The sequence below is a fragment of the Dryobates pubescens genome, chromosome 31, assembly GCF_014839835.1.
Source record: "Dryobates pubescens isolate bDryPub1 chromosome 31, bDryPub1.pri, whole genome shotgun sequence".
Taxonomy (NCBI): domain Eukaryota; kingdom Metazoa; phylum Chordata; class Aves; order Piciformes; family Picidae; genus Dryobates; species Dryobates pubescens.
The window spans coordinates 3,503,396-3,524,186 of NC_071642.1; the positions used below are offsets into that span (position 1 = coordinate 3,503,396).

The following is a 20,791-nucleotide window of genomic DNA, read 5'->3' on the forward strand; positions in this document are numbered from 1 at the left end:
TTAGCTGGGAGGGGATGGAATGGACTGGGGAGGGAAGAGAGAACACAGAGCAGCTTCCCACCCCAGTCCTGGCTCCTCTTGGGCCTTGAGCTCATCAGGATGAAGCTCCTCTTCTCTTGACAGAGAAGTGGGAGCAGCAGAGCCCCAGGACACGGCACAGGATGTGGCAGTGTCCCCAGAACTGGCTGTGGGTAGCTCGTAGAATCATGGAACTGTTGAGGTTGGAAGAGACTTTTGAGATCACCCAGTCCAACCTCCCACCTAGAGCTCACAATCCACCACTGCTGCTCAGCCACTGCCACTAAACCACATCCCTCAGCACCACATCCATGAGGCTTCTAAACCCCTCCAGGGATAGTGACTCCACCACCTCCCTGGGCAGCCTCTGCCAGCACCTGAGAACTCTTTCTGGGAAGAAATTTGTCCTTGTATCCAACCTGAACCTTCCCTGGCACAACTTGAGGCCATTTCCTCTTGTCCTGTCTCTTGTTGTATGTGAGAAGAGACCAACCCCTGCCTGGCTCCAACCTCCTTTCAGGGAGTGGTAGAGGACAAGGAGGTCTCCCCTCAGCCTCCTCTTCTGAAGACTGAACAACCCCAGCTCCCTCAGCTGTTCCTCACAAGAGCTGTGTTCCCCAGCTTGGTTGCTCTTCTCTGGACCTGCTCCAGCCCCTCAATGTCCTTCCTGGAGTGAGGGACCCAAAACTGAGCCCAGTATTCGAGGTGTGGCCTCACCAGTGCTGAGCAGAGGACAATCACACCCCTAGACCTGCTGGCCACACTGGTCCCTGATGCAAACCAGGATGCCATTGGCTTGTGCCAGGATGCCACAGGGACTGTGCCAGGACCAGACATGTGTCCTGCCCCCTCCAAAGACCCTTTGGCTCTGGGCTGGCGCTGCAGGCTTGCCGTGCAAGGAGAGCTGCAGGTGGACTGGGTGGGGGTGTGCCAGGGTAGAGGGAGAGGGGCTCCACTGCTGGGGTGACCCTCCCTGCGTGCTCCAGGGCTGAGCATGGATCTCTCTCATCCTGGCAGCAGGCAGATTTCCCAACGGTGCATGGTCAGAGGCTGGCTCAAGGCTTCCTGTGTCAGTTTGCCAACGTTTGCCCAACTCAACCGTTGCGTTGGGAAACGGAGAAGCAGCAAGGGAGGCACACACAGAGAGCTGGGGTTCCCCCCACCCCCCTGCTCCTCCATCCTCTCCCCATCACCCTTCACACCCTCACAGAGCTGAAGCTGGGGAGGGGTCAGAGGCCCTGGCACAGCGGGAGCCATCAGCGGGGGCTCTTGGCCAGGGGTTGGGGACCCCCCTGGGATGGCCAGGAGGGAGGGTACAATAAGCCGGCAAAGCCTCTGCACCCCTTTCTCCCACAGCCTCCAGCCTGCCCTGCTCCGGGCACCCCGCAGCAGGGCACCGCTGTGGCTGGGGAGGGGGGGAAGCGGCGGCGGCCGCGCCCCGAGGCCGGGTGATGGGCGGCGGCAGTAACGGGCCGCGCCCGGCAGACGGAGCTGTGCGGGAGGCGGCAGCACCGGCGCGGCCCCGCCAGCCCTGCGCATCCCGCAGCCCCGCCGGGGATGCCGCCGCCCGCCGGGCCCTGAGCGCCGGGACGCCGGCGGACGCCGGCCCCGCTCCGCCGCGCCTCGCCCGGCCCGACCCCACCGGAGCTGCCGCCGCCGATACCGGCCCAGCCCGCCCGGAAAATGGAGTGAGTACCGGAGCCGGCCGCGCCGGGACCCCCGCACCGGGCCGCGGGCCCCCCCCGCCCCCAGCCCCGGGCTGGCGGCTCAAGCACCGCAGTACCGGGGCGTGGGGGGGGGGGTCTTCAGGTGCAGGGGTTCGCGACCTCAAAACTGAAGCTGAGGGAACCCCACGCATCGGGCTCACGGAGCCCACACCGTGGGCTTGTATCCCCCCGCAATGATGGGGCTCGGGACGCTAAACCCGGGGGTTCGCATCTCCCTGATCCTGGGGGACTCAGCACCCCAATTCAGAGGTCTCCCACCCCCGCGCCCCGCAAATGCTGGGGCTCAGGACGCCGATAGCGGGGGCTTAAATCTCTGCAACGCCGTTTCTCGGGACTCCGGCACCGGGGCCTCGCGTCCCCCCGACGCACAGGTGCTGCCCCCCTCCCCGGGGCCTGCCCCGGTCCCTGCCCCCGCTGTGGGTCCGAGGTGCGGGCTCCGGGGTGCAGCGGCGAGGGCCCCGGAGCGGGGAGCGGGGGCTGCGGGGGGCGAGTCTCGGTTGCTGGCAGCGGTGCGGGAAGCGGGGGGGTGGGAAGGGCGTTTATTTTTGTGTTTTGAACCTGTTGTTGCTGCAGCGGGTGGCTGGCAGAGTGGGTGGCTGGGAGCCGAGGACCCCTCCCTGCGAGCGCGCTCCCAGACCCACCCTCCCCCCACCCCAGGGACCCACTACCACCGGGGGGAGATCCTCCCGCTGGATCCTCCCGCTGGATCTTCCTGCTGGATCCCACCGGAGCGATGCTCTCTGGTCCCGGCCTCATCCTTTGTGTGCAGCGGTGGGGCCCTGCCTGGCTGGACAGTGCCTGCCGGTGGGCTTGGAGCCCAGAGTGGGGCTCTGTGTGCCGATGGGGAAGGAGGGAGCAGGTGGAAGCTGGCAGCTGGGCACCATCCTGCCCACGCACCGTTTTTGCCCCAGCGCTGGTGCTGGGAGGGCACAGGGCTGGTTGGCAGCTCAGCGTGCTGGGTACCAGCGGCAGCAGCCGGCTGGGCTGGCTCTGCCTCTCCCAGGCCTTTCCTCCCCTCCCGTGGCCGTGGTCCCCAGCATAGCAACCAAGGGTCTCCCCAGCATCTCCTGGGTTTGGCACTGAAGGCTTCCTGGGGTCATCTGGTCAGCCATCCTCCACTCCTTGTGGGCATGTCACCTGGCACCAAGTCAACGGCTGCCGGCTAGCAAGATGCCAGGTGCTCAACAGGTCCTGCTCACCACCGTCTGCCTCCCACCTGGGGCTCCCCATGGAGCTGCAAGGTGCTGGTGAGGGATGGGAGGGAATTCCTGGGGTCAGGATGTGGCTCAGGGCTAAGCACGGCACGGGAGGCACCGGTGGGGGGCCTGGAGGTGTTTCAGAGGCTGGGGCACAGAGGCTGGGCAAGTGGAGCAGCTCCCCTTGCTGCTGGGCAGGTTGGTGCTCCTGGGCTCCACATGCTGCTTTTCACTCAGCTCTGCTCCACTGGCCACCAATGCTCTGGATGGACCCTCCTGGAAAGGGCTGAGGAGCCTGTGGAGTGGCATGGGGGCTCTCTCCCACCAGCTCCATATGCTGGACCTGCCGGTGGCTTTCCCTTTTGAGGGGAACCCTACAAGTGCCCTGGGGCAGGGGCTTGCCCCACCGAGCTGTGGGAGCAGCGTCTCTCCTGCAGCTCTGTCTGCAGGTGCAGGGTGCAGCCAAAAAGCAAAGCAGGGCAGCGTGGGCAGTTCCAGTGCAGCCCCTCCAGTTGCTCAGCCGGTTGTGGCTCCTCAGGAGGAGGCTCCTGAGCTTTCATGATGGAATAAAGGTGAAAAAGTTGGTGGTGGTTGAAATACCCAAACGTGCTCCCCTGGGTGGGCCCATGTGTGCCAGGAGGCCTGCAGCTCCACATCCCTGCCCACCAGGTCACTCCTGATCCCTCAGACCCAGAGCCTGCTCGCAGAGCCAGGGGTTTGGGAGGGTCCTGGGGACACAGCAAGGTGCTGCCCTGATGCTGACCCGGCTCTGGAGCAGAGAACAGGTGCTGGGAGCATGCTGCTGGCCTTGATGGCTCCTGCTCTGCCTTGGCATTCGCAGTGGCTGGACAAGGGTCCTGGCTGTGCCCAGGGATATGTGTCTGAAAGCTTCCAGTCCTTGTAAAGGCTGCTCTGGTCCCACTGGGGCTGCTTGTCTGTGCTCTGCTGCTGCTGCCACCAGTGCTCTCGAGCAGGTGGAGAATTAGCACCTCCATGTCTGGCTGCTATGTCTCAGAAGGTTGCTTCCTCTCTCCTCTGGGTCTGGGCTCCCCTTGGAGTGAGGGCTCTCATGATCCTGCCCTCTCAACCCTGTCCACCCCTGATCCAAAGCCCACAGGTCACACCTGGGGAAAGGTGGGAGATTTCTACCTGAGGAGTCTCCTTTGAAAGGTGACTCAGGACCCAGCTGATGATTTCCAGGCTGGACCACGGAGATGCCTCCTGGCTGGCTGCTGGGACTGGAGCAGGTCAGGTCCATGCTGAGGGGATGGCACCATCGCCCTTCCCAGCTCTTCAGAGGAAGCCACACAAGCTCCAGCAGAGAGAGCTGCACAACACCACCTCAGTCCTGCTTGGGGCCAGTGAATTTTGGGGTTTAGAGTTCAGCCACCACCGAGGAATGGAACCTTTTGAACAGACCAGTGCAGCTGGGCAGGAACTGGAGCAGGTTTCCTGGGAAGGTGCTGGTGTTGATGTTCCACTTCCTGGCAGGAAACATCTCCTTTCTCCATGCAGCATCAGCCAGTGCTTCACACGGTGTGTGCCACGCCAGGAGCTGTGCCCAGAGCCATGCCAGGGCTCAGCTGGGCTGTGGCTTGGGCCCATTTCCAGCAGTGGAGGTGTCACAGCTAGGAGGGAGGCTGAGGAGGACGGGACAGGGTCGGGTGGAGGTGCAGAGCTGGGGCTGGAGGCAGAGGCGTGCACAGGAGCCTGGTTTCTCCAGTTTCTCCTTAATCCACCTGGAGGTGAGCAAGCCCTCAGCCCCAGGAGCCACTCTTGGGGGCAAGGATGAGCCCTAGAGCAGCCCAGGAGGAGAGAGCCGAGCCAGGGCGGATCCTGCCCCAGCCAGGTGTTTCCTGCTGGAGCATGGCTGGATGTGGGCTCAGCTCAGCCCTTGTCTCAGCATCAGGGAGCCAGCTCCCCACAGGTGCCTGGGCTTCACAGGGGGATGCCCATTCCAGGAGCCTAGTCAGGAGCCACATGCCTGCCAGCTCTTTGAATCCTTGTGTGTGCCCATGTTCACGGTGCTGGTGTGGGGAAGCTGTGCTGCCTCATGTGAATGGGAACCCAGGGACTAAGTGACGTGGCCAGGGGCAGCCCAAGGTGGTGGGGAGCTGAGCACTGTGTCCCAGGCCGGTGCTGGGGCTGCCTGTCCCAGCCAGTTGGTGCTCCCAGGTACTCCCAGGTGTGGGCACTGTCCAGTTCTGCTCTCATTCATTAATCATGAGGGAGTTTCCTGGTGGAGCCTTGCTCCTCTAACTGGAAGGGAACTGGAAACCCAAGCGTTTGGAGGGCACTTGAACCATTGTTTGAAAGATCTGTAATTTTCCAATCAAACTCCCTCCCCAAGCCTCTGTTCATCAAATATTCATGGGATCCATTTTCTCCTGGCACTCCCAGCCCACGTCTCAGCCCGAAGAATCAATCAGGCAGCTCCACTTGCTCTAATGCATCCTGGGTTTTCGGGAGCCTGGGGCTGCCATCTCCTCCTCGCACCTCCCCCTATCTTCCCCCTGTCCCTGTCTCCTCCCAGGGCAGCAGCGCTGGATGGGGCTGTGCTGGCAGGAGGAGCAGGAGAAGGCAAAGCTCTCGCAGAGGGAAGGAGCTGGGTCAGTGTAGGGCTGTAGGGCCGGCAGCCAACACCATGGGGCAGGGCAGGAGCAGCCCCCGTGTCACCAGGACCCAAGCAGGTGGGTTGGACCCTGTGCCCAGCCGCCCTGGAACTCAGCAGGGTGGCTTTCACCCGAGCTGGCCACCCATTTGTTTGCCTCTGTGGTCGATGAGTGCCAGCCCAAGAGCTGCCACAGCCCCCTCCCCTCTGTGAGCGTTCGATCACGGCCCTGCTGCTAATGGCTTTGTGATGGAGGCTTTGCAGATGCCCCACAGCAGCATCCCTCCAGACCTGGCCAAGGGGCTCAGCTCTTGGCATGGGGACAGTGGCATCAATCAGTGCTGGGCCCTCGGCCGCTGCCATCGCTGCTGGTTACATGGACTCGTGCCCGGCCGGGGCTGGTGTGGGGATCGGGGTGGTGGCGACCCCGGGCAGGGCTCTCTCCCTGCCTTCCCCCTGCTGCCTCGGAGCTGCGCGGGTGGAAAGGGAGCGGAGGTCAGGGAGAGGAGGAGCAGCTTGAAACGGCTCTTTCGCACATTTGGATGAGCTAATGGGAAAAAAAAACAGGGGAAGGCAAATAAACATTATTGTTTCGTGTCAGGCGGGGAGGAGACAAAAGGTCACGGGCTTCCCTTGTGATGGTAGGAAACGGCAGCATCAGCAGGGCTGGAAAGAGCTGGAGAGCCGCTGGAGAGCCACGGGAGAGCACAAGGACGTGCACGGGGTGCCTGTGAGCTCACACGTGTGCGTGGGTCTGGCCGCGGGTCCGGGGACTGGACCTTTGCAGGTGGGAGCTCCTGGAGTGCCATCCCCCCCCCGTGCCACCTGCCTCCCTGGTCCTCTCGAACCTCATCTCCGGTGCCACAGCCTGTGGCTCTCCCACCACGCAGTGCATGAGGAGCCAGCTCCAGGAGGTGCCCTGGGACCCGCAGGGCTGGGACACACCGGTGGACACCGGGTGGAAAAGCATGAGCCGGTGAAAGGGGTGACGTGAGGGGAGGGCAAGGGCTCCGTGGGGGCTGCTTCCTGGGTTTGTGCTTCCTGAGCGGCTTGTCGGCCCCGGGACTCGGTGGCCCTGGGCTCGGTGGCCCTGAACTCTCCTTCCCACCGCTCCCTGTCGCCCAGGATGGATCCCGATCTGGCACTGGTGTGGTCGGTCACCCCCAAGGAAGGCTGCGGTGTGGCTACCGGGGGGTGCGGGACCTGGGGAGCTGCTGCAGGGAGGGTGAGCGAAGCCCCCAGCCCCGGGGGCGGGGGGGGGGGCTAGGTCCCTCCGCCCCCGCTGCGCATCTCCCCCTCCCCCCGGCGGATCCCCGTTGCCTCGGCGCCGTTACCATGGAGCCGTTGCCAGGGAACCGCCTCCCGGCTCGGCGGAGCCATCGGTCACCGGGGCCGGGGCTGCGGGGCCCCTTCGGCACCGGCCTGGCCCGGGGCTGTCGTTCCCGCTGTGAAGAGGAGGAGAATGGGGCGGGGGGGCGGGTCGGGGACAGCCCGAGGCACCCCCCCCAACCCCCGCCCCAAAGGCATCCCGGGGTGCTGCTTTCCTGCACCCACAGCACGACTAGGAGCTGGCAGGGGGGACATGGGACCCCTCGATCCTTCCTGTCACCTTGGCACCCCACGCCAGTGGGCAGGGAGAGGGGGGCACCAGAGTTGTTCCTACTCTGCCCCGCTCTCGCCATGGTGAGTCTGCAAGGGGAGGTGCGTCAGGGCCCTAGAGCCAGGCTGGGGTGGGCATGTGGGGGCCAGGTTAGGGTGCAGCAAGGGACATCCAGCCCGTTTTGTGTGGCTCTCTCGCTGGGCGAGGAAGATTCCTGGCTTTGGACCCGGGAATGCAGAGACTGAACCAAATAATGGAAAATAAAGAGAATGGAGGAGGGAGGAAAAATAGAACAGAAGGTTTGGGGAATGCTGTAAAAGTTTGGATCCATGGAACGAGGCAAGATCCAGGAGGGAAACAGGCCCCGGTCCAAAGCCCTCAGAGCTTGGGGTGCTGAGCCTGGGGCGGCCCCAGAGCAGGAGGGGCCCCCGTGGCAAAAGGCAGCCCTGGCACTGTGGGGCTGGTGCCAGCTTGGCCCCGTGGCTGCTTGGGCAGCCCTGGCCAGGACAGGGCACGGGGTGGGGGGTGGGGAGCAGCCGGTTCCTCCCTTCAACTTTGCCACAGTCCCTGCAGAGCTGGCCCCGCTGCCTCCATCCCCAGGGGGATCCTTGTTGCTTTGGGAGGGAAGGGAAGGTTACAGCCCTTGGGCTGGAGCCCAGGGCAGGGCTGCGATGTGGATGCTGCTCCCTCTACCTGGCTCTGAGCTCCCTCTGTCCCCACAGCCCCCCCACGCCCCGTGCTGGGTCGTCCCCTGGGGGCCTGCTGGGTCCCTCCCTGTCCTTATCTCCGCTCCATCTCCAAGCTGTGCGACTGCTTCGGGTCTGTCTGTCCTGAGAAAGGAGGTTCCCTCATGTCGGGGAGCGAGGTGAGACCCCAGTACTGGCCTAGGGAAGGACAGATCCCACTCGCAGCACTGCCTGGTGGGCAGAGGAGGTTTCCCTCAGGAAATCCACTGTCCCTTGCCCCTCTCCCCACGAGGGAACAGCTCCCACAGTTTACAGGGTGCAGCTTGTTCCTCATCCTTTCGCCCCCGAACACCCCCCCCCCCCCCCCGCCCCGCGTTGTCCCTGTGCTGGGTGCTGCTGCTCCGGGTCCCGGCACTGGGAGCAGGGATGGCAAAGAGACCCCGCGGACCCTCCGGGTTTGTCATTAGTTAATTCGGGTTCGGAATTCTTTCATTCTCGTCCGACGTCGAGGCCGGCAGCGTGAGCGAGGCTGCGAGCAGCGGCTGCGCGCCTGCGCCGGCGATAAACCTCCCCCCAAACAACAGCCCCAGCGGCACCGCCAAGGGCACAGAAATACACCCCGGGCACAGCAGCACCTTCCCGGCTTGTTTGCCTGGCCTGGAGGCCACACGCCGCCGGGATCCAGGGTGAGGGAAGGACGGGCGGCTCTGAGCAGCTTGTGGTTAATCAAGAGCTTTAATCAGGGAGGAAGAGCGAGGAGGTGGTGGCTGGAGGCTGGGGGTCCCTTCCCCCTTGGCAGAGCGCCGTGGGACTTGCTGCGAAGCTCGGTTCTTGCACCCGCCTGTGCTCGCCCCGCTGGAGGACTTGCGTGAGGGCACAGGAGTGTGCGAGGGGCACAGGTGCGGCCAGTGCCCAGCCCAGGGGGGGTCTATGTGCAGGGCACAGCGGCTGGTGCCCACCTCCTGTGTAAAATCCTCTTTGGGAAAAGCCTTTAATGGGAGCACGAAGCTCTCCCGCCCCTGCTGCCCCCTGCCTGGGACCATCTGCAGAGTCCAGCCTGTGGCCCCAGGGGAGAGGAGGGATGGGGGACAAAGCCCAGGAGCGGGGTCAGTGTGCCTGCAGCCTGCAGATGCTGGGTGGCACCTCAGAGTCTGTGTTGTCCTCCAGAATGGGCACCCCAAGCTGGGCTGGGGCTGCCGGGCATGGGGCTGCCCTCCCCTGGCTCCCATTGTGGTTGGTGCTGGATGAAGCCAGGAATGGCTTTCACCTGCGTTGGGAGGGTCCACGGCCCCCAAGCTGCTGGGTGCCTGTGAGCACAGCTGCAGTGAGCCTGGGATGGAACCACACTTCTGGCACTTGTTCCATGCTAATGGCTTTTCCTGCTGTGCTGGGGACACAGTGCTGCCGTCCCTCCCTGTCTCCCCCTCCTCCTCCCCCCCGCCCTGAGCCTGCAAGGGCTGGGACCGGTGGTGGCCCACTGGGAAGGGACTGTCTGCAGCTTGGTCTAATTGTGCTTTCAAAGCTCTCAGGCCTGGCTGGGTAGGTGGGGATGGAGCTGGGGAGAGGCAGGTGCAAGGGAGTCCCACTTCCCCTCCCCCCCCCATCAGCCATCCCAGCTCTGTGTCTGCAGCTGGGGCAGGAGCTCCTGGGAGCTGTGCAAATGGATGTACACTTCACCACCACTGTAAGTGAAGTCCAAGAGCTCTCCCCTTCACCACCTCAGCCCTGGCATCCACCAGCTGCAGGAAGAGTCATGAGCATGGCCCAGAGCTGGTCCTCACTCAACTAGGGGGTGCAGAACCCACCCACCCCCTTTCCCCCCAAGGTTTTTTCCTTCCACACAGCAACACAGACCACAGAATCATAGAATTGTTTGGGCTGGAAAAGCCTTCTAAGATCATCAAATCCAACCATCAATCCAACCCCACCATGGCCACTAAACCATGGTCCCAAGTGCCATGGCCACAGGTTTCTTGAACACCTCCAGGGCTGGCGGCTCTGCCCCCCACCTGGCTCCAACCTCCTCTCGTGGAGCTGTAGAGAGCAATGAGCTCTACCCTCAGCCTCCTCTTCTCCAGATTAAACACCCCCAGTTCCCTCAGCCATTCCTCACAAGACCTCTTTTCCAGACCCTTCCCCATCTTTGTTGCCTGTCTCTGGACCTGCTCCAGCCCCTGAGTGTCTTTCTTGGAGCGAGATGGCTCCACGTGTGAGGGAGCAGCCAGACCAAAGGCTCAGCCGCCGGGCCCAGAGCCTGGAGCAGCATCTGCTCGCTGGTGTCTGCTCCAAGGCAGCTCCCACGCAGCTGCCCCCTCACTGGCTCTGCTCTCCCCTGCTCTGGGAAGAAGTGGCAAGGATCCATCGCTGGCACTACATCAGGGCCTCCCACCCCAATTACTGCCACAGCCAAGAGCCTCGTTAGCAGCATCTGGCAAGCAGCCTGCAGCTCCCCAAGGCACCCCCAGCATCCCCAGCCGCCGCCGGGCCCCGGGCAGCTGCCCGCAGCCCTGCTCCTGGCTCCTGAGCCTGCACCTGCTGCTCTGTGCCACCGGGGCTCTCACCATGTCCCACGGGGCTACGGGGCCAGCCAGGCTGGTCTAGGGCATGTGGCTGTAGGGGATTGGGGCACCCCCTTATTGGAGTGCCCTGGGGGCAAGCTGTGTTGGGGCCAGCGAGATGGCTGCTGGTGGCTGCATCTCTGGCACAGCCAAGGCTGCTCAGGCAGGTGCTGAGCCCAGGAGCACAAAGCCCAGCAGGAGCAGAGCCTGCTGCAATGTGTGTGTCTGTCTGTGTGTCTGTGCACATGTGTCAGTGCATGCCTGTGCCCCATGAGGCAGCCCAGGAAGGTCACTGTCCAGGAAGGGTGGCAGCAGCCAAGAGGGCTTGGAATGGAAAGTGTGAGCCAGGCTGAACCCTGGGGGTGGCCAGAGCCATCCAGTGCCAGCCCCTCCATGGTCACTGTTTCCATCTGTGCCATGGCCACGGCAGGTTTGGCCACGCTGGGTCAACTCCAGATGCCTGTCCCAGGAGATTTGGGCAGGGCAACAACTGAAGGGGGCTTGAGGGAACTGTGTGAGCAGGGGGGGCTGGGGGGAGTGCTTGGCTTCGGTGGGAACAAGGCGAGGGGCAGAAAGCAGCCGGCGGAAGGGAAGAGCTCAGCCTTTGTCTGTCTGTGTGCTGTGTCCTGTTCACTGGTGGCACAATGTCCTCATTCACCCCTGCTCCTCTCTGCTCCCTTGCAGGGTTGTGGAGGCCAGCACCCTTCAGCAGGAGAGGCTGCAGGCCATCGCGGTGAGTCCCTGCCTGGCGAGGACCCTGAGCGGCTCGTGGCAAGGAGGAGAGTGCCAGGGCTGGGGCTTCAGCTGGGGTGGCAAGCCAGGGCAGGAGCCAGCACGGGCACCAAGCCCTGGGCAGGGGGTCTCCAGCAGCCAAACAAGGACCAGCAGGACCCCGGGCCAGGACATCCTGTCCTGTGATGCCTCTGCCTGGGGACATGCCACGACTGGGGTGCAGGATCCAGCAGGGCTTGGCTCTGCATTGCTGAAACAGGGACAGAGCAAGCCATGGGCACCGGCAGGTTTAATTAATGAAGCACTGCCTTGATGAGCCCCAAGTGAGAGGGAAAGGAAATGAGTGATGACTCCCCCTTGTCCTTTCCCAGGGAAGGGCTGAGGATGGTGCAGGATCCAGCCTGGCCCACTATGGGTACTAGTAATGATGTTAATTAGCAAGCAGTCGGGGGCATGCTGGGCAGCCCCTCCCCAGCACAGAGCAGGGCACTGGGGGTGGTTTTCAACCCAGTGGCTGCCCTCTAGCAGCTGCCCCAGCCCAGCCTGCTGCCCGCAGATCGCTGCCACACAAAGGGCAAATTGTTCTTGGCCACAGGAGACAGAGAAAGGGTGAGGCACCCCGGGCTGGGACTGACTCTGCTGAAAGGGTCTGAAATGGTCTGGACTGGTCCCAGGATGTGCAGCAAGGCAGGGGGCCAGGGAGAACCAGCCGGGCTGGTTCCCCTCGCGCTGGCAGCTCACCCAGCGGGGCCGGGTGAGGGGAAGGTGATGTTCTGAGGTGGTGAACGGAGCCCAGGCTCTGCCCTGATCGCTCTGCACCTTCTGTGCTTTAGTTTCCCCCAGTAAGGGCAGAAATGGGATGCAGGACTGGGGAGCTCCTCGTGGGATGTGCCCCTGGCCAGTCTCACAGCCATGGGCATGGCTTGTGGCTCCGTGTCAGACCCCCTGGGACCCCCAGCTCCCTGTAACACTCTCCCCATGCCAACCTCAGCTCTGCTGCGGTCCTCTCCCCATGCTGACCCCCTCCCCAAGCCGACCCCAGCTCTGCTGCTCTCTTCCCTCCAGGAGAAGCGGAAACGTCAGACGGAGATCGAGAACAAGCGGCGGCAGCTCGAGGATGACAGGAGGCAGCTGCAGCACCTCAAGGTGAGGAACCCCCAGAACCCCTGGGCTGCCAGTGCACTGGAGACACCCACACCCCCCAGGCTGTGGGGCTGGCAGGACTCTGACCACTCTCTGCTCCACAGTCCAAGGCTCTGCGGGAGAGATGGCTGCTGGAGGGAGCCCCAGCCTCAGCCTCTGAGGAGGATGAAGCCATGAAGAAGCAGATGCAGGAGGATGAGGTGAAGACCAAGGAGCTGGAGGAGACCATCCAGAGGTAATAAGGCCAAGGGGGTTTAGGGTGTGCTCAGAGGGAGCCTGAGTATCTCTAGAGACTGTGGGCTGGGTCTCTCTGGGGCACTGCTCAGTGTCCAGCACCCCTGATTGCAGGGGCAGGAGGACAGGGGGCTGATTCCTCATGGATACAGAATGGTAGACGTTGGAAGAGACCTCTGGAGACCTTCGAATCCAACCCTCTGCCCTTCCTCATTGCGGTAGCTCAGCCCCTGGGGAAGGGGCAGGGTGGGAGGTTTTGGGGGAGAAGCCTCAGCCCCTGCCCAGCCCCCTCGTGTGTGGGCTGCCAAAGGCAAGCGGGGGGAGGAGGAGTGGGGGCGGGAGCCCCGGCAAGGGGGTGTCCCAGCAGCCCCGCAGGAATGCAATCAGTCACGGCTCGGCCGTTAATTACCGAGCATCAGTGCAGAGAGGGGTCAGGCACGAAGGGGCCTTTGTGTGGGTCTAATGGCGCAGTGCATTCCTCCGGCAGCGACTCGCAGGGGGACGGGAGATAAGGGCGGGGGTGGGGGAGGCTCCGCCGGGGGTGCTGCCGCCGCGATGACAGCGGAGCTGTGATTTACACGGACAGGAATCCCTGGAGACCCCTCCCAGACCTCCAACACGTTCCGATGGGGCCCTTGCTGCTGGCACAAGCTCTTGGATGGGCTCAGTGGCTGGGAACGGGCGGTTGTCCTGGGGGGAAGCTCCGACAGGCTCGGAGGGAGCAGAACCGTGACAGAACCCTGCTGCTCCGGGCGAGGGCTCTGGGTAGTGCAGGGCTGGGTTGTCGCTGCGCAGGGACAGCAAAAGGGTCACCCCATGGGGTCGGGCCCCTGCCCGATGCACACAGCGTTGGGGTTTTTTCTTCCATCTGCCTGGGCCAAGGCCACCAGCTGAGCGACCACTCTGGCTGCTCAGTGTCGGCAGAGCTGCAACCATCACCCTGAGCGCTGCTCGCCCACGGCAGACAGGCGCTGGTGTGCAGCTGATGGGCACCAGGGTAAGGGCGAGGGCAGCACCTGCTGGTGAAGCTCCTGTTCTGTTCCAGCAAACTCAGGCTTTTCCCCTGCAGAGACAGTGTTGGCCGTGCCAGAGCCCAGGCTGTCAGTCCCTGCACCTCACCAGCCCAGGAGGTGATTTGTACCACCTCTTGCCCCTGTGTCTGTTGGTGGTTCACGTTCATGGTCTGTGGCCTCTCAGCCCTGACTCTCTCCTCAGGCTGGAGAAGGAGCTGGAGACGCTGGAGAATGGCAGCTCAGCAGCCTCCACCAAGGAGAACCTGGCAGAGGTGGCAGCACCAGCCAAGGAGGAGAAGGCAGAGCTGGTCCCCAACACACAAAAGGTGGGCACGATCCTGTGCCAGTGGGACCGGACCACAGTCCCTTGCTGTGGTGGGCAGTGGGTGTGTGGGCAGTGGGTGTGTGGGCAGCGGGTGTGTGGCACCTCCCAGAGTCTCCTAACCTCTCTCTTCTGTTTTGCAGAGTCCCCTGGGCACAGTCAAGGGTAGGTGATCCCCACCTTGGTCGCGGTTCCCATTCCCTTAGGGCAGAGCCCGCTGGCCCCTGCTGCTGCCCTGGCACTGGGGCTGGATAGGTGGGGGGAGCTGGGGCAGCCCTTGTCCCTGTGTCCCCATCCCTGCCCCCTTTGGGCATCAGTGCCCTGTGGTGGGGGAGCCCATCCCAGGTGCCAGCTATGGGGGGACACACTGCCCTTGCCGGGGCACATCCCTCGGGCACAGAGACAGCCAGGTGATCGTTTTGGCTCAGGCAGTTGCCTCTCCTCTCCATCCCCAGCCGAGAAGAAGGTTTCCAGCAGCCCCATGAAGGCAGTGGAAGGCACTGACATGATGAAGGCAGGTAGGTGTCCACCTCTGCAGGAGCTGTGCTCCTTCCCAGGCACTTCCCTCAGCTCGCTGCCCGCCCCACAGCCCTGGCACCGCCACTCGCACCGCTCGATGCCTTTCCACGCCCGAGGCAGAGAACATCCTTTATCTGCAGTCACAGGGTTTGGGTTTGCTTCCACCCTGTGGCTGGGTTGTGGTTCGGGGCCTTCCCTCACCACCCGTTCCACATCTCTGCTCCGGTCTCATCCTGCACCTCCAGCTCTCTCTGCAGCTTCTTGGAGCATGGGAAGGGAGCAGAGGGTCGGCTGCTGGCATGGCTGACCCTGTGCCAGCGCTTGTGGCCCCCTGGCTGGCTGCCACTGGGGAGCTTGCAGGGGCTGAGATGCCCGTACTAGGGGGGCTATGGCCAGCTCTGCTGCTGGGGGTTGGCTCTGGTCTGGGTGGGTGGGTGGCTCAGACCAGGCTGTGGCACCATCTTGGGGTCCTTGGAACAAAGCACTGCTGGACCGAGGTGATCCTGGTGCTGGCAGGGACTGGCCAAGAGCCAAAGGAGATGACAAGGACTGCCTATGCCCTGGGCTGCCAGGCATCAGCACCCTCACCAAGGCCTGCCACCTCCTGCAAGCATGATCCTGGCTCCCAGCCCAGGCCCTGGCAGCTGGCACTGCTGACCAGCTGGACAGATGGACATGGTGCCTCCAGAGCCTGGTGAGCCCCAGCCCGGGGGCGGGGAGAGCACCGAAGCCGTGGAGGTAAGAGGATACCGGCAGTGCCAGGACAGCGATGGCCCCGTGAGTGCCAGTGGGAGAGCTGTGCCCGGGATGTCGCCCCCGCCGCTGCCATTCACCACTCCTCGCTGCCGCCTGCTTCATGGCTAACACCGCTGGGCGCCGCACCGCTGCCACCACGCTGCCGGCCGCTGAGCAGGGGCTGGGGAGGGCCGGGGCCGCTGTAACGCCTGCTGTCCTCTTTGTGTCCCAGCCATGTACTCCGTGGAGATCACGGTGGAGAAGGACAGAGTGACTGGGGAGACCAAGGTCCTGTCCAGCACCACCATGCTCCCCCAGAACCACTGTCTGCAGGGGGTCAAAGTGTACGAGGATGAGCTGAAAGGTAGGGTACGGCCCGGCCCGCACCGCCCGCAGGCACCAGGACAAAAGGGCAGGGGACGAGGGAGAAGCCACCTGAGCATCCTGGAGGGCGCCAGGGCTAGGAAGGGCTGGGACGCTCCTGACTAGCTCCACCAGCTCTGCAGGGGAGATGGCTCGGGGCAGCACACCACCAGCACCAATCCTGCGCCCCAGCCAGCTTGGAGTGGGATCAGCGTGGTGTAGACGGTCCTGCTGGGCCAGCCCTGATTTGTACATCACGACCCTGCACTGCTGGAGAGCAGAGAAGAGGATTTGCCATGGCCAAGGCTCAGGAGCCTGTCCCACAGGTGGGGAATGCAGCAGCGGCAGCACATCAGCCTGGCACAGCCAGGCTGGCAGAGAGGACTCCTGCGTGGGCACCGTGCACAGAGCAGGCACAGCAACAGGGAGCAGTCCCTGCCCATGGGTCCTGCTTTTGGGAACCTCAAGGAGCCTGCTTCACCTTGTGACACCAGAGGGATGTCAAGGACCAGCCACGGAACTGGGGCTCCTTTCTGGGGACTGTGGTGGCCAAGTGGACCAACAAGCTCACAAGGAAACCATACTGCACCAACACCTTGTGCCGTTCAACCTTCCCACAGCCATGGCAGTGCCAGGCCATGCTGGCCTCCACCGACCACCAGGCTCACCCTTCCCCCCCCCAGCCCTCCCCTCCCGCTGCTCTGGGGTCCCCCAGCTCCGAGGAGTCGCCTTGGCACGGATCATCCCGGGGCAGCCGCGCGTTGGTCGTGGCCGAGCTGGCCCTCGGGGGCTGGTTGCTGTCCATCACTCCCCGCCTGGCGGTCGGGGCTGTGGCGCTGATCACCGCATGATGCCCCTGGTCGAGCGGAAAATGCGACGAGCTGGGAGCTGCTCCGCCCGGGAGCTGCTCCGACCGGGAGCTGCTCCGCCCGGGAGCTGCTCTGAGCGGGAGCTGCTCTGACCAGGAGCCGCTCTGGCCGCCGCGCACGGCAGCTGCCCCTGGTGCTGCGAGCAGCGGCGCACGGCACACCGGCGGCGGAAGAGCCACATCTCCTCCCGGCCACGGGGCCGAGCCGTTCCACAGGCAGCAGGACGCGGGGGCATGTGGTGGGACACAGTGGGGCGGCACCTGCTGAGCACTCGCTGGGGTCTTACGGCAGCAGGATCTGCCACAGAGCATCGCGTCAGAGCCCGGCGCCAGCCGTGCCCAGCTTGGCAGGCTGTTGGTGACCTGGCAGAGTGCTGCAGCTCCTGCTGGGCTTTGGAGGAGCCAAAGGGCCGGGAACGGTTCCTTGACGTTGTGCTTTTGTTTCAGCCTCCCCGTCTGCTGTTGGGCAGGGCCAGGCGATGCTGGAGGCATCTGGTAGCAGCTCTGGCAGAGGAGGGGGACCAGGTGCTGGTCCAGGGCTTTTGGGAAGGGGAAGGTGCCACTCCACAGCCACATAGAGCCAGGTCCAAGTGGGTCGTGCCAGGAGGAGCTTTTCCAGACCAGTTTGTGTCTCCTGACTTTGACCCCCCCTCACTCTCCTCCCTCTTGTCCCCGCAGTGGTGCACGCAGTCAGCGCCGAGGATGGGGCACTGCAGAACGGAGCTCACCCCCTCAGCTCCTCCGAGGTCGACGAGCTCCTGCACAAGGCAGATGAGGCCACCCTGAGCGAAGCCGCCGGGCGTGAGGCCTCAGCCAAGGCTGGTGGGGAGGCTGGCAGTGCCCCGGGCAGCCAGAAGCCGACGCCACGACGAGAGATCACAGGGCTGCAGGCCAAGCCGCGGGAAAGCAGCACGGCGCTGCCGACGGGCGAGGGGATAGAAGCGAGCCGAGAGCAGCCTGTCACCATGATCTTCATGGGCTACCAGAACGTGGAGGATGAGAACGAGACCAAGAAGGTGCTGGGGCTGGAGGGCACCATCAAGGCTGAGCTGGTGGTGATCGAGGACGCCGAGAGCAAGCAGGAGGCGGCGGTCAAGGACCACGCACCGCCCAACGGCACCGCGCTGGAGCCAGCAGCTGCCCAGCCGATGGGGGAGGAGGGCCCAGGCGGGCAGAAGCCGGGTGCCAACGCCACAGATGCCAAGGAGGCCGAGCAGGAGACGGACGTGAAGAAGCAGCGCTGCAAGTGCTGCACGGTGATGTGAGCCCCGCCGGCCCCCCACCGCCACCGGAGCAGGATGCCCCCGCCGAGCCCCCTCCGCCCCGGCCCCCGCTAGCCAGGCTGCCCCGGCACGCCGGGCCCCCTCTCCCGCCAGACACGGACCCTCTTTCTGCAGAACCGGGGAGCTCCAACACGGCGCAGCAGGCAGCATCAAACCACGGCACTGCTCACCCCGTCTGCCCGCGCTGCACCCCCACCAGCGCTGCCCGGGATATTTATTAGAGATCCCCCCTCGCCCCACGGCGTGCCCACCCCTCACCCTGCGCTGGAGCCCTCCTGCCACCAACGCTGGAGTCTTTCTCTCCTCTCACCGGCAGCTTCCCACCCACTGTCAGAGGACGGAGCCGGCTGGGCTGGGGGATCGGAGGACACCGTTGCATCCGTAGATGACTCCCGGGAAGCCGGTGGCCAGTGAGACCTCTGCATGGTCCAGCCCATGGTGGGCACAGAGCCAGCCCCATGCCAGTCCCTGTCTCCAGACCTCCAGCATTCGCTTCTCTTGCTGGGAAAGGCCCTGGGCTCTTTCACCCCGGCTGCCCACGGACGTCCCTGCTCCATCCCGCACCCTTGTCCCTCCAATCCTGGACTCCCCAAGCCACGAGTCCCCCTGCGATGGAGCATGCCCAGGCGAGGGAGGGGCACTGAGGGCAGTGTCTCCTCCACAGCGCTCAGCTGGGTCAGGAACTCACGGAGGGTACAGCTCCCATGGGGTCAGCTCTAGTTTGTCCCCAGGGCTGTGGCTGATCCTGCTCTGCTGCCCTGGACGCAGCTCCCCGTGCAGGAGCTCCTTGCCCTGGCACTCGCGGTGACACCAATGCCGCAGGCTCCCGCGGGGCCATTCCTCCATCTCGGCTGCCAGGCAGGCGCTGCGGGGCTGTACCAGCCGAGGGGGCTGAGCAGAGCTGCGACCAGTGCCCAAGTCCTCCTAGGGTGACGCAGGTGGTGATGGCAGCGAGGGAAGGGGAGCTGGAGGAGCCCAGCCTGACAGGGACTGGGTTGGGGTGGGAGCTCCAGTACCTCCTCACGGCAGCGGGAGGGTGACCCAGCACCGTGTTCCCTCCTGATTCTCCTGCCCGGCTGCAGCAGCTTTGCAGAGCAGCTTGCTGGGGCCCTGGGCTGCAGCTCCAGACTCCCCAGTTCACCCCAGGCACCAGGACTGGGAGCTGCTGGGGATCCCGTGCCCCATAGAGAGCATCCTCAGGATGCCCTGTCCGTGCCAGGACTGTGAGCAGCCCTCCTTGCCCCACCTCATGCCCCAGCCCTTCAGGGGGGATTTCACCACCAGCACCAGCGTTTCTTCCCCACTGAGACCTGCTGGGGCAGGCAGGGAGGGCAGGGGGGCACCCATGAGTGCTGAGCCCTGCCCAAACCCTGGGTGCTTCTGCCACAGGAGCTGCCACATCTCATGGGCATTGGGTATACAGCTCCTGGGTCCTGCCATGGGCATGGTCCTGCCATGGACTGCTCCAGGGGTGGTCCCATCTCCTACCAGCCCTGCCCCAAACATGCTGGGACTCAGAGCCCTGTGTGCCAGGGTTGCCTCTGCTGCCCAGTGCCCCACATCAGATGCCCCTGAGGAGGCTGTGGCTGGGTTGGCAGTGCCCAATGCCTGCACCCTGGGGGCATGGGAACTTTGGGTAGGGCATAGCCAGGCAGGAGCATGGCCCAGCTGCCAGCATAGGGGTCCCTGCTGCCAAGTGTGGCTGGGTGAGTCCCCAGGGATCCCCCAAGCCCCCCAGCAAAGCCCTCTGGGATATGGGTGGCAGAGCAGCCAGGGATGGGGCTCAGCTCCCAAGGTTTTCCTGCCCCCACCTCTCTTGTGTGAGCAGTGACCCCCACATGTCATCCCAGTTGCCCCCCACTTACCACCCAGGTTGCAGTTTTACCCCAAGTGGCATCGCTGCAGGCATTGGAGAGGGGCTGGTGCCAAGGCCAAGGACTGTTGGAGGGTCACAGTGCTGCTGTGCCAGTCCTGCCGTGCCAGTCCTGCCATGCCAGTCCTGTTGTGCCAGTCCTGCCGTGGGGACTCCGGCCTGGAGCCCCAGCTGGGCACTGAAAGCCTCTGGAAGAGGCAAAGCTGGGGAAGGAGGGGGTCAGAGCTGGCACCCCGGGGAAGGGGGAGCCTCTCCTAAGGGCGTTGCTGGAGTCCCATTGCTGGGGCCTGGATGCTGCGCAGCTCCTGCCCCATAGATCCTGGGGGGCTGGCCTAGGGCGTGGTGTCTGGCTGGGCTGCACGTCACCTCCCTCCCCCACCCCACTGGGGACCAGCACCACCTGCCCCACGCTGCCCTGCACCCCGCAATCCTCCCCGACCCCAAGCTGGGACCCCCTCCCTCCCGCCCTCAGCACCCCCTGCCCTTTGGGTGGCATCGGACCCAGCGCCAGCCCCCAGCCTCATCCGGCCCCCCGTGGCGGCAGGGAGCAGGATCAGGCCCCACGGGGCCGGGGCTGGCAGGGGCTGAGCACCCTCCCCAGCACACCCCAGCCCCCTCCCCGCTGCCCCTCGCCGTGCCCTGCTGAAGTGCACTTCCCGCGCTCCTGAGCTTTCCACTTGTGCCGAAGCCCTGTTTGAAGTTTTGCCCTCCCCCAGCCCTCCCCTGATGTTTGTAAAACCCAGCAAATAAAACTGTGTGACCAACCAGCCTGGCACCTCCAGCCTCTGCATGGGCACCGGGGGTGGCACCCCAGTGCCTGGCACCGGGTGGGTGGGAAGGGGATGGGAGGCTGGGGGTGGGAATGACGGAGGTGAGAGGGATGGGGGTGCTGGGGGTGCTGGAGATGGGGATGAGGATGGTGGAGATGATTGGAGGGGGATAATGGAGACAAAAATGATGGAGATGGGGGTAGGAATGCTGGGGATGGCAATGGTGGAGATTGGGATGGGGCTGGAGATGATGGAGAGGGACATGGGGGTGATGGAGAGGGGATAGGGATGATGGAGAGGGGATGGGGTGGGGGACATTGGTATGGGAATGGGTCCTGCTGTTCCTCCACTGCCTGGGTGGTGGTGGGGTCTCCCCTCAGCTCTGCCCAGAGGCTTCCAGCAGCCTCTGCCCTCCATCTCTTTCATGGGTGTAGGAGCCAGGATTGGGCTCATTTGTGCTGTCATTGGCACCCACGCTGCCCACGTTCGCCTGCTGCTGCCAGCACAGGGCACCCCATTGCCCCAGGCTGGGGTCTGGCC

The 20,791-nt window shown here is 64.4% G+C and overlaps 1 protein-coding gene across 4 annotated transcripts; it reads left to right on the forward strand.

The window, feature by feature from the left end:
• The first annotated feature begins 1,519 nt into the window (after nucleotides 1-1,519).
• On the forward strand, nucleotides 1,520-20,238 carry PALM (paralemmin). Of its 4 annotated transcripts, none has more exons than XM_054174946.1 (9): nucleotides 1,520-1,706; nucleotides 11,081-11,129; nucleotides 12,194-12,274; nucleotides 12,376-12,506; nucleotides 13,721-13,844; nucleotides 13,984-14,005; nucleotides 14,296-14,358; nucleotides 15,327-15,458; nucleotides 17,004-20,238. In XM_054174946.1, exons 1-9 carry the CDS (start codon nucleotides 1,702-1,704, stop codon nucleotides 17,588-17,590), a joined length of 1,194 nt encoding a protein of 397 aa, XP_054030921.1. In that variant the 5' UTR covers nucleotides 1,520-1,701; the 3' UTR covers nucleotides 17,591-20,238. The 4 variants fall into 4 exon arrangements, with proteins under 4 accessions (XP_054030921.1, XP_054030923.1, XP_054030920.1 ...); XM_054174948.1 differs by lacking the exon at nucleotides 1,520-1,706 and adding an exon at nucleotides 6,207-6,339; XM_054174945.1 differs by lacking the exon at nucleotides 1,520-1,706 and adding an exon at nucleotides 6,353-6,528.
• Nucleotides 20,239-20,791: the final 553 nt, after the last annotated feature.